This window comes from Brassica napus, chromosome C9 (assembly GCF_020379485.1).
Source record: "Brassica napus cultivar Da-Ae chromosome C9, Da-Ae, whole genome shotgun sequence".
NCBI classification, from domain to species: domain Eukaryota; kingdom Viridiplantae; phylum Streptophyta; class Magnoliopsida; order Brassicales; family Brassicaceae; genus Brassica; species Brassica napus.
In genome coordinates, this window is record NC_063452.1 from 13,405,264 (window position 1) to 13,423,327 (window position 18,064).

The 18,064-nt window shown below is 40.5% G+C and overlaps 2 protein-coding genes and 1 non-coding gene across 3 annotated transcripts; 2 read left to right on the plus strand and 1 right to left on the minus strand.

The window, feature by feature from the left end:
- The first annotated feature begins 8,395 nt into the window (after positions 1-8,395).
- Positions 8,396-8,502, plus strand: LOC125593678. The gene has a single exon (XR_007329578.1). It is a non-coding gene; the product is annotated as a small nucleolar RNA R71 (small nucleolar RNA).
- A 737-nt stretch (positions 8,503-9,239) lies between these two features.
- BNAC09G12940D lies at positions 9,240-11,679 on the plus strand. Its single transcript, XM_048770043.1, has one exon. It carries the CDS (start codon positions 10,924-10,926, stop codon positions 11,464-11,466), a length of 543 nt encoding a protein of 180 aa, XP_048626000.1. The 5' UTR covers positions 9,240-10,923; the 3' UTR covers positions 11,467-11,679.
- Positions 11,680-16,249: 4,570 nt separating this feature from the next.
- Positions 16,250-17,433, minus strand: LOC106430205 (protein cornichon homolog 3). Its single transcript, XM_013870975.3, has 4 exons — positions 17,081-17,433; positions 16,746-16,927; positions 16,529-16,651; positions 16,250-16,449 (listed from the first exon to the last, which is right to left on the minus strand). The coding sequence occupies exons 1-4, from the start codon at positions 17,150-17,152 to the stop codon at positions 16,413-16,415; spliced, it is 414 nt and encodes a 137-aa protein (XP_013726429.1). The 5' UTR covers positions 17,153-17,433; the 3' UTR covers positions 16,250-16,412.
- Positions 17,434-18,064: the final 631 nt, after the last annotated feature.

Below are 18,064 nucleotides of genomic sequence, written 5' to 3' on the forward strand. Positions count from 1 at the left end.
AAATTGCAAGAGAGGATAGATCCATTATGTCCACAGCCTCTACTCGTTTTTGCATGTTCTTCTTTAGGAATAGTCACTCTGATCTGCATGGTTCTCCTCTCTTCACTTTATACTCCTTCTAATTTACCAGTGGCGTATGTCTTTCTTAGGAATCTTCTCCTTCTTCACCACCATATTCTGAAGTACATAAAGCTAAAATATATATATATATATATATATATATATATATATATATATATATATATATTATTTTTTGGTCTGAATAATACGTAGGTGGTGGTGACGAAGCAGGAGGTAACAATTGTGGTGGTGACATGCCACTGGAGTTCTTGACTTCACATTCATTCTTGTTTCTCTTTTTCTCTTAGTCAGATCATCGGCGGCAGAGTGGCTGCTCCGTGTGCTTCCGTATATTCTTCAACAGACACTTCTGTTGCATCAACGAGTAAGAGACTATGTCGATTCTTTCCTCTCCGGCCCTTTTGCACATATCTGCACATAAGATACTGAATAACAAATGCGTGAGGGCGGAACAAAGGCTTTAGGGTTTTAAGGTGGGTACTAGCTAAAGATGAGCTAGCCACTCAGGATCAGCAAGATGGATAGAAAGAATAAGAAGTCCTGAGTGTTAATCACGTTAAACCCTAATCCAACACCCATAACAAGAAGAATTGCAGTCAAGATTAAGTTCAAGTGAGATGGAGTTAAGTCTTTCCAGAGTAACCTCGACAAGCTGAAAGCTTTTGGAGAACAAGATGATGTAATGTTAGGTCGCTTCTGCTAAGGTCACTGAATAAGATGAATTAAAGCATGAGGGTGGTTAATGCACATCACTGAATAAGGTCCTGATTCCCACAAGGTTGGACTGACTCGATCTTAACAAACTAACTCGATAAAACATCAAAACGACTCAAAGCGGACTGACTCTAAACATAAACCAAAGGTAAACGATTAGTAGCAGATAAGCGCCTCCCCCAGTCTTACTTCTCACCATCCTTGGTTAGAAAATAATTCAAGAAAAGGCTAAAATAATAAACAAGTGCAGGAAACATAAATAAATCAAACAGATATAACAATGGAAATAGAACTAGGAGACTGCCTAGTCAGTATCATCGCTCTCGAACTGGCCAGTGGAACGTCTGTTCCTTTTGCGCGGAGTGGCCCGTGGAATCTCACCCATTGCAGTTCCTGCCGGTTCCTTCCCTGGTCGATGGCCGCTCGTTGTAGGCTGCTCTCGACGAGGCTCAGCTGTGCTTGGAGTTCCCAAGAATCCTCCAGTGATCGCCTTCAGGATCCTCTTCATGAGGCCGTTGTTCTTGCGCTGAGAGTCTACCATCCAGTGACGGTATGCAGCATCATCAGCGTCATTATCAATGGGGTCTAGGTCGTAGCCAGTGTCACCTCCAACAGTACCTACAAACTCTGGCTCATCCATAGTATCATCTTGGTAAGACGATTTCGGGTCGGCGCAGAGATACTGAGGCTCGGGGACGAAACAGATGTTGACCACATCTCCAAGCGAGGTGATTTCCGGTTGAGGCAGCTTGCAGTAGAGGTAGTTCCCGTCACTTCCAATGAAACTGTAGGTTGTCTCATCGCGGAGAATCTGGCAGTTGATCAGGTATGGAATATCAATGAACTGCGCGGTCTCGTTACACTGGTAGGAGCTGAGATCAAGCTCCAAGTGGAAAGAGGAGTGAGCAAACTCCCAGAACGGTCCTTCTTCAGAGAACCCTTAATCACCTTTGCCTTCTTGTCCACAAACATCTGAACAAGCACACAACCTGGACTGGTCTCCATCTCCGAGGTCGGAATCCCAATGTCTGTGGATTTGATCTCGTCCTCAACCCCTGCAAATAACATCTGCAATTCCCCTCGCGTCACCTTTGACGTCTGGTCCTTTGAGAAGAGCAGGTTGCTCAGGACCTTCGCCGCGATCCGCAGAACAGGGTTGCGGATGAGAGACTGACTGGCTGATCGGGATTTGAAATCCCTTGAAGCGATGAACTTCCAGAATGCTTGCTCCGGGGGGAATTTCCTTGGAAAGGAGGTCTTGATGAACTCCTCAGGCATCTCATAGATCTCGGTCAGCTTCTCCAAACTTATGGAGCGCTTGACGCCGCTCGGAAAGAACATGAAGGATGCTTCCTCAAAGATTGGGAAACCAGGCCTCTTGAAGGTGAGCTTCGCGGTTGCTAGGACATGTCTCACCAAGTCTGGGTACAGCGGATGAGTAATGTGGCAGAGATCAGCTATTCCCAACACATGGAGAACAACATGCAAATCCTCGTGGAGGCCCAAGTCGTTCAACGCCCCTGCGTCAACGAATCGTGTTGGGAGAATGTTGCTGTTGAGCAAGTAGTTGTAGCGGCACGAGGCTTCCTTATCCCATTGTTCCTCGGATTTGGCAGGGATTTTGGGTCAGTGAGAGATATATCAGTCCCCTCCTCTCGTGGCCATTGGTAGGTTGGGGATCGACATCGTCCTCCGGTTCTCCTCGGGCGTGTGGTGGTATTATCCTTGAAGCCATCTTGGTGCATCTGGTACCCATCTGCAAAACAAAACCAAAGGAAAGAGTTAGTACCATTCAATTGGGTTTAGTACGAAAAGTTGGAAGCTTTTGCGATTTTAGTTGCTCTTTCCAAACTATTCCATAATCAAATATAGAGAGAACAAGCGATTGATAATGGTAAACCAGATACAATCACTTTAGAAGACTAGGTACTTAGATCAACTCGCCAATCAAAAATCGATTCAATAGATCCCAAAATCCATATCTAAGCAATCGATGCATGTGTAGTTTAAGAACATTGGTCCAAAGGTTATGACTTTCCATCTAACCTAATTGATTTAACCATTCTCATCTCAACTTCTATTAACCATCCTAGCAGCAAAAGGTGAGGTCGATTTTGATTTAGATAAACCCTTAAATCGATCTATTCAAGCGAAAAAGAAAAGAAGATAAAGAATTTTTGAGGCCGAGAATCACAGTGTGATTTCGCCTCTTACCGTTCGAATGGTGATGGAATAGTCCTGCAATTAATCAAACAACTCGAAGTCCAAGCAAATAGAAATCAAAAATTGCAAAACAAGTTGGAGAAGTTTGAAGAGTTGAGGTTATAAGGAGAGGAAATCGAAGTGGAGAGGGTGGAGGCAGTTTTGGGGGAAGTGAGGAAAAGGTGGGGTAAGTTCCCCTTTTATACGCCCACACATCGTGGCCTACTTCCCACTTGCCAGGATTTTCCTTTTAAATTTTTACGAAAAATACTAAAATTGAAAACTTTTATTTATTTTTATTTTTTTTTGGGTCCCGGGGAACTTACCTTAGCGGAGCAGCTGCTCCGAAAAATCGGAGACTGTTCCTGGTTGAGCAACTCGGGGTTTTTGATTTTTATCCTGCAAATAAGTAAAACGAAACACAAAACTAAATCTAAAAGAAATATTTGGGTTGTCTCCCACCAAGCGCTTGGTTTAAGTCACTAGCTTGACTTGGTTGGCCTATTAGGCTAAGGAAGGATCGCTTAGGGGAATTTCTTCACCCTCTGCGATTGTTGTCTCAGCAAGATATGACATTATGCGTTGACCATTGATAACAAATTCTTCCCCTTTTGTGTTCAGCAAAAGAACAGCTCCGTGGGAGCGGACCTCTTTAATGGTGAATGGTCTGGACCATCTAGATCGCAGCTTTCCAGGGAACAATCGTAACCTTGAGTTGAAAAGAAGCACCTGATCTTTAGGTTGAAAGTTTCAGCTGATGATACTCTTGTCATGATAGGCCTTAGTTCGCTCCTTGTAGTTCTTTGAGCTTTCATAGGCTAGGTGTCTAATTTCTTCCAGTTCGTGTATCTGCATGGATTGTCTCTATGCTGCTGGTTTGATCTCGAAGTTGAGTAGCTTCACAGCCCATGCTGCCCTGTACTCCAACTCAACCGGCATGTGACATGCTTTACCGTACACCAGGTTGTAGGGAGTGGTCCCGATTGGTGTTTTGTAGGCTGCTCTGTAAGCCCAGAGAGCGTTATCTAGCTTGAGCGACCAATCTTTGCGACCTGTGTTAACTGTTTTCTGCAGGATGCTCTTGATCTCTCTGTCTGAAACTTCCACTTGTCCACTAGTTTGAGGGTGATATGGTGTGGCTACCTTGTGTTGCACGCCGTTCTTCTTCAATAGGCCTGCAAAGATCTTATTGATGAAGTGACTACCCCCATCACTGATGACTACTCGTGGTACCCCAAATCTTGGAAAGATTATGGTTTTGAACATTTTAGTCACTACCTGTGCGTCGTTTGTGGGACTGGCTATTGCTTCCACCCACTTAGAAACGTAGTCAACTGCTACCAATATGTACTCGTTCTTGAAAGATGGTGGGAATGGTCCCATAAAGTTGATTCCCCAACAATCGAATACTTCAACCTCCAAGATGAAGTTCTGAGGCATCTCATTCCGTTTACTGATATTCTCTTGGCGCTGGCATGAGTCGCATCTAGAGATGTAAGAATGGGCATCTTGGAACATTGTTGGCCACCAAAAACCGGCTTGAAGGATCTTAGACATGGTTTTAAATGTCGCAAAGTGCCCTGCATAAGAGGAACCATGACAGTTATAGAGGATTCCCGGAATCTCGGACTCATATACACATCGTCGGAATACTCCATCCTTGCAACTTCAGTACAGATAGGGTTTATCCCAATAGTAGTGTCTTGCTCCTCTTAGAAATTTCCGTTTATCATTGCCAGTGAATTTGACAGGTTCTTTCTCAGCAGCCAAATAGTTGGCGATCTCAGCAAACCATGGAAGGTTGGGATATTGCTTTTTGATCGCATAGACAAGGTGTTCCAGAACACTGGAGGAAACTGGACGGAGCGGTTGTTCTGTAACGTTTCCCAGACTGATCGAGTAGACGTGCTAGATCGGAAGGATGTCATCAAGTGTTGTGTCTTCATCTATCTTCAATCTGGAGAGGTGATCTGCAACGCCATTCTCAATGCCCTTTTTGTTTTTGATTTCTAGGTCAAATTCCTGGAGCAATAAGATCCAGCGGAGTAGCCTTGATTTCGCATCCTTCTTCATCAGCAAATACCTCAATGCTGCATGATCCATGTGCACTATCACCTTGGAGCCAACTAGGTAGGATCAGAAATTTTCAAAGGCGTAGACAATTGCTAGAAGTTCCTTTTCTGTAGTTGCATAGGGACATTGAGCTTCGTCTAGTGTCCTGCTCGCATAATCGATCACGTGAAGCTTCTTATCTCTTCGTTGGCTTAGCACAGCTCCAACCGCAAAATCGCTTGCGTCCGTCATGATCTCGAAGGGGAGCTCCCAGTCTGGTGGCTGCACGATGGGTGCGCTGACTAGAGCTCCTTTGATCGTGTGGAAGGCTGCAAAACAATCGCTATCGAACTCAAATTTTGTCTCCTTGCTAAGCAGACGAGTGGGTGGTCTTGCGATTTTGGAGAAGTCGTTGATGAATCTTCTGTAGAAACCAGCATGTCCGAGGAAACTCTTGATTCCTTTGACTAAGTTTGGAGGTTGTAATAAGCTCATCATCACTTCTATCTTTGCTTTGTCCACTTCGATCCCTTTCTCTGAGATTTTGTGACCGAGAACAATTCCATCTCGTACCATGAAGTGACACTTTTCTCAATTCAAAACGAGATATTTTTCTTCACACCGCTGAAGGACCCTGCACAAGTTTGACAAACAGACAGAAAAGGAGTTCCCATAGGCGCTAAAGTCGTCCATGAAAACTTCCATTATGTCCTCAATTAGGTCAGTGAAAATAGACATCATACACCGCTGGAATGTCGCAGGAGCGTTGCATAACCCAAACGGCATTCTCCTGTAGGCAAAAGTTATGTAGGGACATGTGAAAGTTGTCTTCTCCTGATCATCTGGGTGAATGGGAATCTGAAAGAAACCTGAATAACCATCTAAAAAGCAGTAATATAGATGGTTAGCTAATCTCTCAAGCATTTGATCAATTAATGGAAGTGGGAAGTGATCCTTTCGTGTGGCCGTATTTAGTTTTCGAAAATCAATACACATACGGTGGCCAGTTACTGTCCTAGTAATTATCAATTCATTCCTTTCATTAGCAACCACAGTAATCCCACCTTTCTTTGGAACTACATGAACAGGACTAACCGGCTTACTATCAGAAATCACATAGATTACACCAGCTTTTAGAAGTTTCATTATCTCTTTCTTAACAACATCTTTTATATTTGGGTTTAACAGCCTCTGATGTTCTACAGAAGTCATCGATTCATCTTCTAGGTGTATTCTATGCATGCATAAATCATGTGAAATACCGGGAATATCTTCTAACGAATATTCTATTGCCTTGCGGTATTTACTCAATTCACACAATAGTTTAGCAATTTCCACATTATTAAGCTCAGAGTTCACAATGACAGGGTATGTTGAATTAGGTCCAAGAAACGCATACCTGAGTCCCGCCGGAAGGGACTTTAATTCGATCTTTTGGGCCTTGATTTCGCTCCAGGGGACATCGAGCAGGCTGGTCGGTTTGTTCGGCTTTTTAGGAGCAGTTGCTCCTTCTGGTGAAATCTGATTGCTCGTCTCCCCCAGACTTAGAAAAGCGATTGTCTTCTCAATACTTTCATTCGAGTCTAGCATCTTTTTGTACCATCAGCATCAATGTTGCACGTGTTCTGTTCAGACTCTACTCGTATCAGAGCCACTTCCAAAGGATCATCTGCTAGAATTTCTTCAATCATCCCTTGTTGAGGGGTCAAGGCGGTGTTCTCGTCGTCAATCGTGAAGTTCTGACCATCTAGCATAGGCCGTTTTAGCAGCTCGTCCATCTCGAACTTCATCACAATATCTCCTAGTTGGAGATCAATCCTCCCATTACGCACATCAATGATGGCACCAGCTGTGCATAAGAAGGGTCGGCCCAGAATGAGAGGGTCTTTCGGTTCATCTTCAAGTTCTAGGACCACGAAGTCCGCCGGAACAGTGGTGTTGCCAATTTGCACTTGCAGGACTTCGTGAACACCTACTGACAGCTTGACTGATCTGTCCGCGAACACCAACGAATCCTAGTAGTCTTGAAGTTGGTTAGTCCCATACGTTTTGCAACTGAGTAGGGCATGAGATTCACACTGGAACCTAAATCACTTAAGGAAAAGACGAAAAATGTTTTTCCAATCTGAACCGAGAGAACAAATTTTTCAGGATCTTCCTGTTTCCTGACTGTTCTGTTTTGAAGGACTGCGCTGCATTCTTTTGAGACCATCTTGATATCGCTGTCTGCAGAGGTCTTCCCAGAGGTCTTCCCAGAGATCAGCCCTTTCACAAGACTGCGCATTGAGGGAATCATCTGAATTGCGTTCATGAGAGATAACTTGACATTCAACTCCTCTAGCATCTTCTTGCACTTCATCTCTTTGCCAATTCTTACGTGACTTCTTAGCAGGGACTGGGTAGAGAACTTTTGGAATGTAGACGCGAGCAGGAACATGCCGATCTGGCGTCGTAAGAGCTACTGGTTCTATCACAGCTGGTTGTTCTGCGTCTTGTTCGTCGTCCAAGACATCCTCAGGTTGTTCTCCCTGTTTCTGTTTTCCCTTCTCTTTAGCAGTGAGATTTCTGGGGACAAGATATGGGAGATGTCTTCCACTTCTCAGCTTGACTGCGTTACAATTCTTGGGGTTCTTGTCTGTTTTCCCAGGGAGTGTTCCTTGTTGCCTTTTGATCGTTTCAGCTGTTTGAGCAATCTAGACAACCATCTTCCTTATGTGGCTTGCCACAACATCATATTTGGAATTTAATTCCGTGAACATGTTGTCCATCTGAGTGTTGATCTCGGTTGTGACCTGGTTCAATGCTTTTCCTTGAATCTGCTGACCTTGCAAAAGTTGTTGCATCATTCCCTTCAGTTCATCTGGCGGACCGCTCGCTGTTGCTGGAGTAGCTTGCGGATTGTTCTGCCTGTTCTGGAACTAATTTTGTGCTTGGCTGAGGATGAACATCTTTCCATTCTGATTTTGATTCTGAAGGTATGGCTTCTGATATCCAGTGTTTTGGAACTGATTTCCCTGAGATCGGTCGTTGGAGTTGTCCGGATTGGTCTTGTATGAGAACAGATGCGGGTTGTTCCTTGACATAGATCTGATTCTGATTGTTCTTGAGCAGCAGATCGACCTTAGCGGCGAGGTCATCAATCTTCCTAGTGTCCATGCTGTTCACCTTCTTGGAACGGTCAGTCTCCTCGTTTTTGTTGGACAAACTAGCTGCCATGTTCTCTATTAGCGCGTGAGCTCCTTCTGTGGTTTGAGTCATGAAATCTCCATTGCTCGCTGCATTTAGAGCATTGCGGAACTCCCATTCTACACCATCGTAGAAGATTCCTAGTACATGGTCATCGTCAAACCCGTGATGAGGACACTCTCCGAGGGTATCATTAAACCATTCCCACGCTTCATTGAAAGGTTCATTAGCGAGTTGCTTGAAGGAGGAGATCTTGTTCCTTAGGGCAGTTGTTTTGGCTTTCGTGTAGAAGTGGCCCAAGAAAGCTGCTCTAACCTGTTCACAAGAAGTTAGGGAACCTGTAGGTAATAACTTAAGCCATCATGAAGCCTTGTCCTCTAGAGAAAATGGAAACAACATGCATTTGATGTAGTCGGGTGGGACGCCGTTTGCACGAGTGAAACTGCATATCTCTTCAAAAGCTTCAATGTGTTCCATTGGTATCTCAGCTGACAGTCCATGGAACATCTTTCTCTGGAAAAGATTGATCATGTCGGGTTTTATCTCAAAGTTTGCCCTTTGACATGGTGGTGGAGCGATAGAAGAGCGCGTAGCAGGGATGTTACGCAGTAGGTTCCTCTCACCAATTGGGACAGGTGGTTCCCGCTGTGCAGCCAGTTGCTGCGCTGCGATTGTTTGCTGCAACTCTTGCATCTATTGCATCTGCTGCTGCATCTGTTCTAGAGTGCCAAAGTCGGCCATTGTGGCAGTAATTGATTTTTGTTGACGGTTGGTTCTTTCTAAGCTTGCGAGTTCCTGATTTGTAAGCAAAATTAAGTCCCATTGTGTATTGCTCCGAATATATCTACTGGTCATGCACTTGGGTCATTCGCTGCAAAAAGAGGGTTAAACAAGTTAGAGGTTTTAGACTAAATAAATAACCAAAAAATTAAGGTAAAAAGCTGGTCCCCGTCGCAACAGCGCCAAAACTTGATACACTAAAATTAGATCTTTGTCTACTGTCAAGTTAACAGTGTAGTTGTAATATCTTTATATTCAATTCCAGAGGACCAGTTCACACTTTATCTTTATGGGATCAGAATTAAGCTAAAACAAAGTGGGCTTTTTTAAAGAAGTCAATAACGTAAATAACTAGTAACAAGATGAAGTTGTTTTGAATTGATTTAAAGGCGCTAGTCTAGGGTTTCTTCTTCCGGTATGGAAATCGCAAGCCAAGCAATTATTCAAGTTCAGCTTATAACAAATCTAAACTCGGATCACTCAGGTTGAATCAACCCACTCTCGTGGTATTGATTCATTTGCAAGTCGGTCTTGATGCCTAAACTCTCGTTTGGATCAAGACGCGCTAGCAAGCCTTAGAGATCAAGTCCGATATGTTCACAATACATCCTAATATCTACTCTCGCTGACTAGGGATGCAAAGCTCATTCAAATCATATCAAGTTATCAATTAACGGCTAGCTAAATTGATTAACCCTAATTCATGCACTAAGTGATCGGTTCAATGCAAGCAATAAGAACATATATGAATGTAGACAATCTTAAGATGACTTATTTATACTTCAGCTCACGAATCCAAACCCTAGAACCCTAAACTAACTCGGTGACTACTCAGACATAACACAAGAACAGAGAAGCATGATTTCTGAATAATACTGCATATAATAGATAATAGAAATCAGAGGGTTCAGGATAATCTTCTCTAGGAGATAGATGATGTCTTCTCGTTCAAAAATCAAAGCTATCTTAGATCTTTTCTTGTGTAAAAATTAAGGTAGGTCTAAAGTAATAAATAGGAGACTATATATATAGGAGCCACAGACGGCTATAGGGAAAAATATGAAATCTAGGGCAAATCCCGAAATATTTTGAAACTTCCTTTTTTATCTCTGCCGCTGGAGCAGGCACTCAGGCTGCTCCGGTCGACTGTTCAGCGCAAAAGACTCTAATTCACACTCCTTTTCTCTTTTTTCCTTCCATCTGGTCTATCTCTCATCCAATGCAACTCGAGACTTGTAATGACTCAAATGAACTAAAAAGACTCGATAAAACTTTGAAAACTATTAATAAGACATACATATAGTGTGCCAAAAACACAATATATCAACCAACTGTCTCACGAATTATTTCTATTTCTTTTGCTTTTACTTATTGATATAATACTACTATCTAGAAATATGAAAGATATTATCTTCTTAATTTAAACGTTGACATTATTTTTGTTCAAGCAACATTGACTTCTTAAACTACTTTGAATAATTCATTTTAATTTCAAAGAAAAATCAAATACAATCTCACTTGGCAAATTGTATGGATGTGAACGAATGATTCTTTACTTAGTTTTTCTTACAAAACTAACTTAAAATGTTATATCAAAAAGAAGGATAAATGAGCAGACTTGTCAACTGTCACGATCATAGCTTCAACTCAATTTTTTTACTCAAGTATCTTAAACTTCCCTCTCAAGAATCTACACACATTGCTATAACTTGTGCATCGAGAAACAGTCATAAGTGCTCTATAATAACATATACTTAGAATATTATAATATTGTGCTTGGAAGTTTTACAATGACTTCACACAACAGACTTTTCCACTCATTTGTCTTAGCAGAATTCATGGAAAGTTATTCTGTTTTTCCTGGAAAGCTACTCATCTTTTATTGATATAGATAGGACTCTGAATAAGATGTTCAACATTATAATCAATGGCATGGAGATCATCTGGAGAACAACTCTTTCAACACTAATGCTTTTTTTCTTCTTGAGATATTTCGATAACCCTCCAACTCCATCAAACCCTCTGCTTATTTTTTTCTTCCTCAGTTTGATCCTTTTCTTGTTTATCATCCATAGTAATCGCTTTGTTAATAAAGAAGCCCAAGATTTTAATGTTCTGTGCACGTTTGAAGAAGACAGTACTACGCTTGATAATTACACCATAGACAAGAACAAAGATTGTTGTTCTCTCACAAAATATTGCTATGGTAATGATGTTGATTTTTTTAGCTATTATGGTGGTTTTCATGAATTTGATTATGAAGGCGATATATGGAATGATAATGAACATTATAGCCAGTGGAATGAAGATGATGGTGATGATGGTATTGAAAACCATGATGATGATGATCATGAGCAGGGTGATGATGATGATGATACCTTGACGAATAGGATTGAAGATTACATTGCAAGCGTTTACAGTGGATGGAGAGCAGAGAAACTGTTTGTTTGATGTTTTCATTAATCTTGTTTTACTTTCGCCCTGTTATGAAGAAATTGTTGTGGTGTGGTACTTAAGTTTGGTTGTTACTTGTTAGACACTGACGTGATTCAATCTTGGTTTCATGACTCTGGTTCTTTGAGTTCTGAACACTTAAATTGCGCCAATCGTGTGTTTAGTAGACACAAATGATGATCGAATATATACAAATCTATCTCAATGTAACATGAGAGCGTAACGATAACCAACTGAGTTTTAAAATTAATCAATAAATCGGTCAAAACTCCAAATTTCTCCACCAGATCCAGGCAAATAAAATAGCCGAGTAAACAGTCTTTGAAGAAGAACAGAGTAGAACCCCTCTGTTTTATGTTTTTGTAACGAAAAATTGAGTACCAATTTTATTTAATTAGGGATGAATGATCAACACATAAGTAATGAAATTGGAAAATAAAAACCACGGCTGACTTTCATTTCATGAGATAACAAGTTATCGATATCACACACATACATATCAATGTCGGAACGGTAACAAAAAGACGATATACTTATTTCAACAAACCAAATGCAATTTTAAAGGCAAAACAACTTGAAGAACAACACTGGTTTGTACGAAAAAAGTACTTGTTGATATTAAGAGTTTTCAAGGCTCCTAAGACAAATGTTGTAGTATAAATGATTGTCGAACCAATTCTAAGGGATTTCAAGCACTGAGAATGCAAGTACTTACTTAATCTAAGTGCAACCGATGATTTTAAGGGTTTTCTAAACTAGTGATTAATACTAATTCAGTTTCAGAATAATAAAAACGGTAAATGAGTTGACTTTCTTAACTAAGGAAAATGAGAACTCATGGGCATAGGAATTAGACCTTGGGTGATCAAGTTTCGAACTAAGGATGGCAGACGAACAATCAAACTAACAACCTTAAGCTTAGACACGATCCTAAACAAACTCTATGTCTAGATGAATATTCATTTACTAACACATTTCAAACAACAAATGTCTTTGGTTGAATAATATGGAAGCAATAATTACTAACAGGTCTAAGGCTATCTTAGCACTTCTAACAACAAATGTCTTTGGCATAATATGCTAAAAGCTTAGAAGGGTTGTTTCAGGCATTTCATCAAACACCTTTTGGGTGGGAAATGCCTAAAGATCAACTTTTGAGAAGCTAACTCAGAAGATGCATTATGATTACTCTACTAGCAAGGTTTTGGAATGATCTACTCTAAAACATCCTAGCTCTAACCTAATCACCCTTAATCTTCCTAACCCATGAATTCAAATGGTGATTACTCACTACTCTTCATGATTCCTCTTAAACCCATTTTGGATTTCAGATTAATCATACAGAGGGATACAACAACGAATTGAAAACACAGAATTGCAATAACTAGATGAACAAAGATGATTCAAGAGATGAACTTTCCAAAGGTTTTTCTTAGAACCAAAAAAATAATCTATCTGGTGGCTGCCAAAGGTACTTAAAACATAGGTTTTCAGAAGTAAAAACGTGCATAATGAAATGACCAAAAGGCCCTTTAGTAGAAATGAATTCGAGCAAACAGAAAGCGCGCAGCGACCTCCAGTAGTCGCTCTGAGAGGTCGTTCCAGGCTTCGGGAGCGACCTGGAGGGGTCGCTGCGAGACGTCGCTCTTCGCGAGCGACCTCGCTGTGTCGCTCCGGTCACGTCGCTCCCAGCTGGAGCGACCTTATGGTGTCGCTCTGGCCAAGTCGCTCTCGTGCCTCCGAGCGATGGAGACGCGAGCGACATCGGGGTGTCGCTCTGGCCAAGTCGCTCTGAAAGGGTGTCACAGCGACTTCACGGTGTCGCTCCGGTGAGGTCGCTCTCATGCACTGCTTGTCCAATGATCACTTTTATCACCTCTTTTGAGCTCCAAATGCACCCAAATGTCTCCAAGAACTCTATGTGGTACTCCAATACCTGATAAGGACTCATGTATGCAAAATGCAACCTAAACATGGCTAAATCCTAGTCTATATTTTCAAAATGCACATGGGTGAATGGATAACACAATGGAAATATGCAAGATATCACTTGTCCAATCGCCAATCCAAACAAGACTCCAGGGCCATAGCCTATTGCCGCTGCTTTCCAGTTCAACACTTGTTCTTGCTTTGGAGGTTTGATTGTGCCTTGTCCCTGAAGATACTCTCTTGAAGAGTAAGACCACAAAGACTGATATTCCCTCCAAAAGATGATTTATTTTGTCCTCCAAATTGTGTGCACTGCGGTATCATTCCCGAGAGTTTGTTATGTGACATGTTAATGTCTTCCAAGAACGAGAGGGTTGCTAGCTCCTGTGGAATTTTTCCAGAAAGTTGGTTTCGAGATACACCTAGTGACTTGAGCCTCGTGAGTTTAGCCCAAGAAGATGGAATATGACCAGTGAAATCATTGTTGGATAGGTTGAGCACAATAAGAAACTTCAAAAGGCCTATAGATTCTGGAATCTGTCCTCCAAATTTGTTTTCGGAGAAATCAATGGATGTATAGGTCACAAGGATCTTTTCCAGCTCCAATGTTTATTCCTTTGTTTCTCAAATACATGGAAGGGTAATACCTATAAAAGTAATCATCTCCCATGTACAGTTTCTCTCTTTCCTCTTGAGGTGTACTGATCAAAGGTGTACTCCAATTGACAAAGTAATCTTATGGTAGGCTTACGGTGAATTTGTTACGCGATATGTCAACTATCCAAAGTTGTGAAAATAATAGAGCATGTTGAGGGGAATAGATTGGACCATGGGACATGGAACATGTTTGATCTTAGGACAATTACTTGTAAACTCGGTAGATCCTTCAGTCAAAATGAAAAGGTGTCAGCAATCCTATTGCTCTCCACGTTTAGAACTTCTAGCTAGATTTGTACAATTTGTAAGAGACCTCGGAAGCTTCCCAGTTATTTGATTGTGGCTAACGTCAAGTGCTCTTAGTGAGCCAGTTTTGTCGAATATGTCGGGAAGTCTCCCAATGAGATTGTTGTTTCGGAGATTCAGATATTCTACTGAGTTACTCAAGCATCGGGGAAATGAACCACTGAAGTTGTTGTGAGATAGATCAAGGACGCCTTGGTAGGTTTGATTGCACAATGAAAGAGGTATGTCTCCTGTGAAACTGTTATTTGATAACTTTTGTAGGTTTTTAATAAATTTGGGGGAACTTGTCGATGCTGCAATTATCCAAGGCTAGTAGCTTTAAATTTGGGGATCCGGTATTAAGCCTTGATATAGCATTTCCAGAAAGATCTAGTAACTCTAAAGACTTGAAGCCCGAGGAAACAAAACTGCTTGGGTAGGTTGTGTTTTGAAAAGATAGGTCGAGGTACTTGAGGTTGGTTAATTTTGAGAGAGGCTCTAGGATTCGACCACTGAGGAAGTTATTGCTAAAGTATAAATTTTCAAGCTTAGATGATGAAGAGCAATTAATAGTATCAATATAGTCGATAGATGGTTACAGCTCAAATTAAGTCTTGAAAGTAAAGGCATGGTGAGTAGAGAACAAGGAATATTTCCAACAAAAGTGATTATTGGAAAGAGATAAATAAGAGAGCGTTGACAAATTTAGTAGAGGAGAAAAACTGCCAATCAGCTCGTTACAGGAAAGGGTCAAGTACTACAGGCGTTTTAGGCTACTGAATGATGATGGAATTTCACTGGCTAAACCCATATGAGAAAGAGCCAAGGACTCTAAGTTTGTGAGTTTGCCAAGTTCGAGGAGGGATGAGAAGGAGTCAAAGTAGTTGTAAGAAGATCGAGATACCTGAGGTGGTGGAATCTGAAAAGGCTACTGCTAGCACTAAGAGTGCCACTGAGACATGCACCACCTAGGTTTAGTTCCGTCACTACACTAGTCTCGCTATCAAATACAACCCCATCAAAGGACATAGCACCTTTGTTGGTCCAAGATTTTGTCATTTGTTTTGAGTAAGGCAACTTTTTGAAATCACATTTGAAGTTTGGAAACTTGTTCTTAAAAGCTAAAAGGATCTCAATATGGCCAGGACGAGTAAACGGTAGAGAAACAAGATTGTTGATAAAGAAGCTGGACACAAAGAGACAACATAAGAAACATGAGATGGAAGAAACATGGAAACACGGTTTCACCATTTGGGAAAAGAAAAGACTTGAAACAAAAACAAGATACTGAAGAAGAAAATTGGTATGTATGATTTGGTTTTGTAGCCAAAACAACTTTTAAGAATATATATAATATAAAGTATAAACGATGATAAGAGGCAAAGTCACATTGCTCGACTCTTTAGATTGTGGAAATTTCCACTTTGTGTTGCCCACATATTTATTTCTAACAAGATCGATAGCTACTTGGGACAATATATTACAAGTCAGTGATAAATGGTCATCATATAATAAATGTAAATGTGTATTTCCACAAATCTAGTTGTTGGAAAAATGTGGAAACCAATTATTAACCAACCATTCTTTTGCATCACTGAGTCAGACAATACCAACTTTGATCTCTTGGTTTAAGTTTCAAATTAGATAACTTTGGACTTGGATTGCTTTATATAGAAGTACACATCTTTAGACAAAGTCGAATAGACCTAATAGAAGAACTTTGATTAACTATGCAAATGCTATTAAGAGAGATCAGTGCGCGGTTTGTATCCAACCAACAATAAGGCAGAGATCAAATAATATCTAAACCTTTGATTTCATACAAGTTAAGAATTTGTTAATTTCGTTTGGAAATTCAGATTAATTTGCAGCTAAACAATTAAAAAAAAAAACTCTGAACAAGGTAGAGGGTTCCAAATGTAATGTTAACACTTAAACTTTGATCATCACCCCAAGATCAGAAGAATGTTCACTACAGACTAAAATATGGTTACACTAACAACATACTCTTTAGTAATAAACATATATGATAAACCGTTATTTTCATGTCGCACCGGGCTTGTATGTTGCTTTCAGTCCTCGTTATCGTCCAGTGTTGAATAGATTAACCTTAAAAAAAAAAAAAAGAATTTAAAACATAAGTCAAATCTGTCTGTTTTTAATCTGAATTTTTTGAGGTTATTTTTACCAGAAAATGGTGAGGAAGAGAGTGAGGATCATGTAGGCGAGCTTGAAGAGCCGTTTCTTCTTTTCCCAATCAAGCAAGTTGAAGATCTCTGTCACGTCTACCAAATGCTGTCTTTTCGAGTAACTAACATATAAAACAAATACATACTCTTTCACATCAGAATCAGCTTTGGACAATGAAATTTGCTCCAAAAAAAAGTCAAGAGAGAGAGACTCACAGTTGGAAGTTGTAGTAGAGATAAGGGACGCCAAGTAGTGCCATGAACCAGTGACCAGTAACGAGGTAGAAAAAACATAGGAAGCCTTGAAGAAAGAACTCAGGTAATACCACAAAGTTTATTCTTGATGCAGAGTCGTAAGGGTTGATGTAATCAAACTCCAGATCAGCTAAGCATATAAGCTGCAAGCCAAACATATGATTAGTCTAGAGATCTATGATAAAGATCTAAACCATTTTACAACCTAAACAGAGCTTAATTAATTAAACAACCACTTGAAGCTGTTAAAAGGTAAGAAGACTCGACAGAACCAAAGTTTGGGAATGGGATCGAACCTGGTAGACGATGAAACCGACAAGAGTGATAAGGATTAAGAATGAAATAATCCATGTCCACACATCTCCCATCCCTCTCTTTCTCTCTTCCTCTCTTCCTCCTCGCTACGCACAACAATTACCTCCTCTGGTTTATTCTTCTTCTTCTTCTTCTTCTATTTAGAGCATCTGGATCTCTACGATCATGCGATGAACAGAGTTACAGAGATATATTTCTAGTGAAAATTTACTAACACTCCTGTCCTGTCTCTCTCTCTCTCTCTCTCTCTCTCCTCTGAGTTTCGTTTCTCTGATCGGAACTGGTGTGGAAGAAGAAAGTACGAGACACTTTCTCTGTTTCTGACTTTTTCTATGGTCCGACTCCGAATAAATCTATTCCCGGTTTTTATTACCAACTTTAATGATTGTACCGGTACCGGTTATAATGGTACGAAATTTGAAGCATTCTCTCCTAACCCAAAATTTCAAACTGTAATGTAATCTATCCGGTGTTCAAAAAAAAAATAAAAAATAAATGTAATCTATCCAAAAATACATATACTGAAACTGATCCAAAATGAGGATTTACATGCTTTTACTACAAAAAAACCTGAATGTGATAATCAACACTGTTAAAACGGATTTTGATCAATAAGAATCAGCACCATAATTAAGTAAGTGCAATGTCCCGGTGTTGACACATCAGACTTAAATTAAGGGTACATATGATTTTGTATTGTTTAGTGATCATGTAGTGCATTATTGTGTAAAATGGTATGAAGGTTTAAGGTTACAGATGAAAGAAGATTGCAAGCTGATCATACAACCGGCTTTGAAGGTTTATCACCGAGAATGGAGACTGTTCTTGAATCCGTTTTTCTTCCATGCCAAAACGCCAAATACGGGATACAACTGAAATTGTAGATGATCCAGAGAGTATGTGGCTTTTGCAACTATTGTTGGGACACACAGATTTTTTCAGTCATCACGGATTTTCTTAGTCAT

Bases quoted from the DNA above. Each gene is read 5' to 3' on its own strand.
- LOC106430205 (XM_013870975.3), bottom strand. From the start codon at position 17,152: ATGGGAGATGTGTGGACATGGATTATTTCATTCTTAATCCTTATCACT. The intron at 16,928-17,080 runs GTTCGATCCCAT...TTTGGCTTGCAG, and splicing joins TCGGTTTCATCGTCTACCAG to CTTATATGCTTAGCTGATCT. The intron at 16,450-16,528 runs GTAAAAATAACC...TTTTTTTTTAAG, and splicing joins CTCTTCCTCACCATTTTCTG to GTTAATCTATTCAACACTGG.
- BNAC09G12940D (XM_048770043.1), top strand. From the start codon at position 10,924: ATGTTCAACATTATAATCAATGGCATGGAGATCATCTGGAGAACAACT.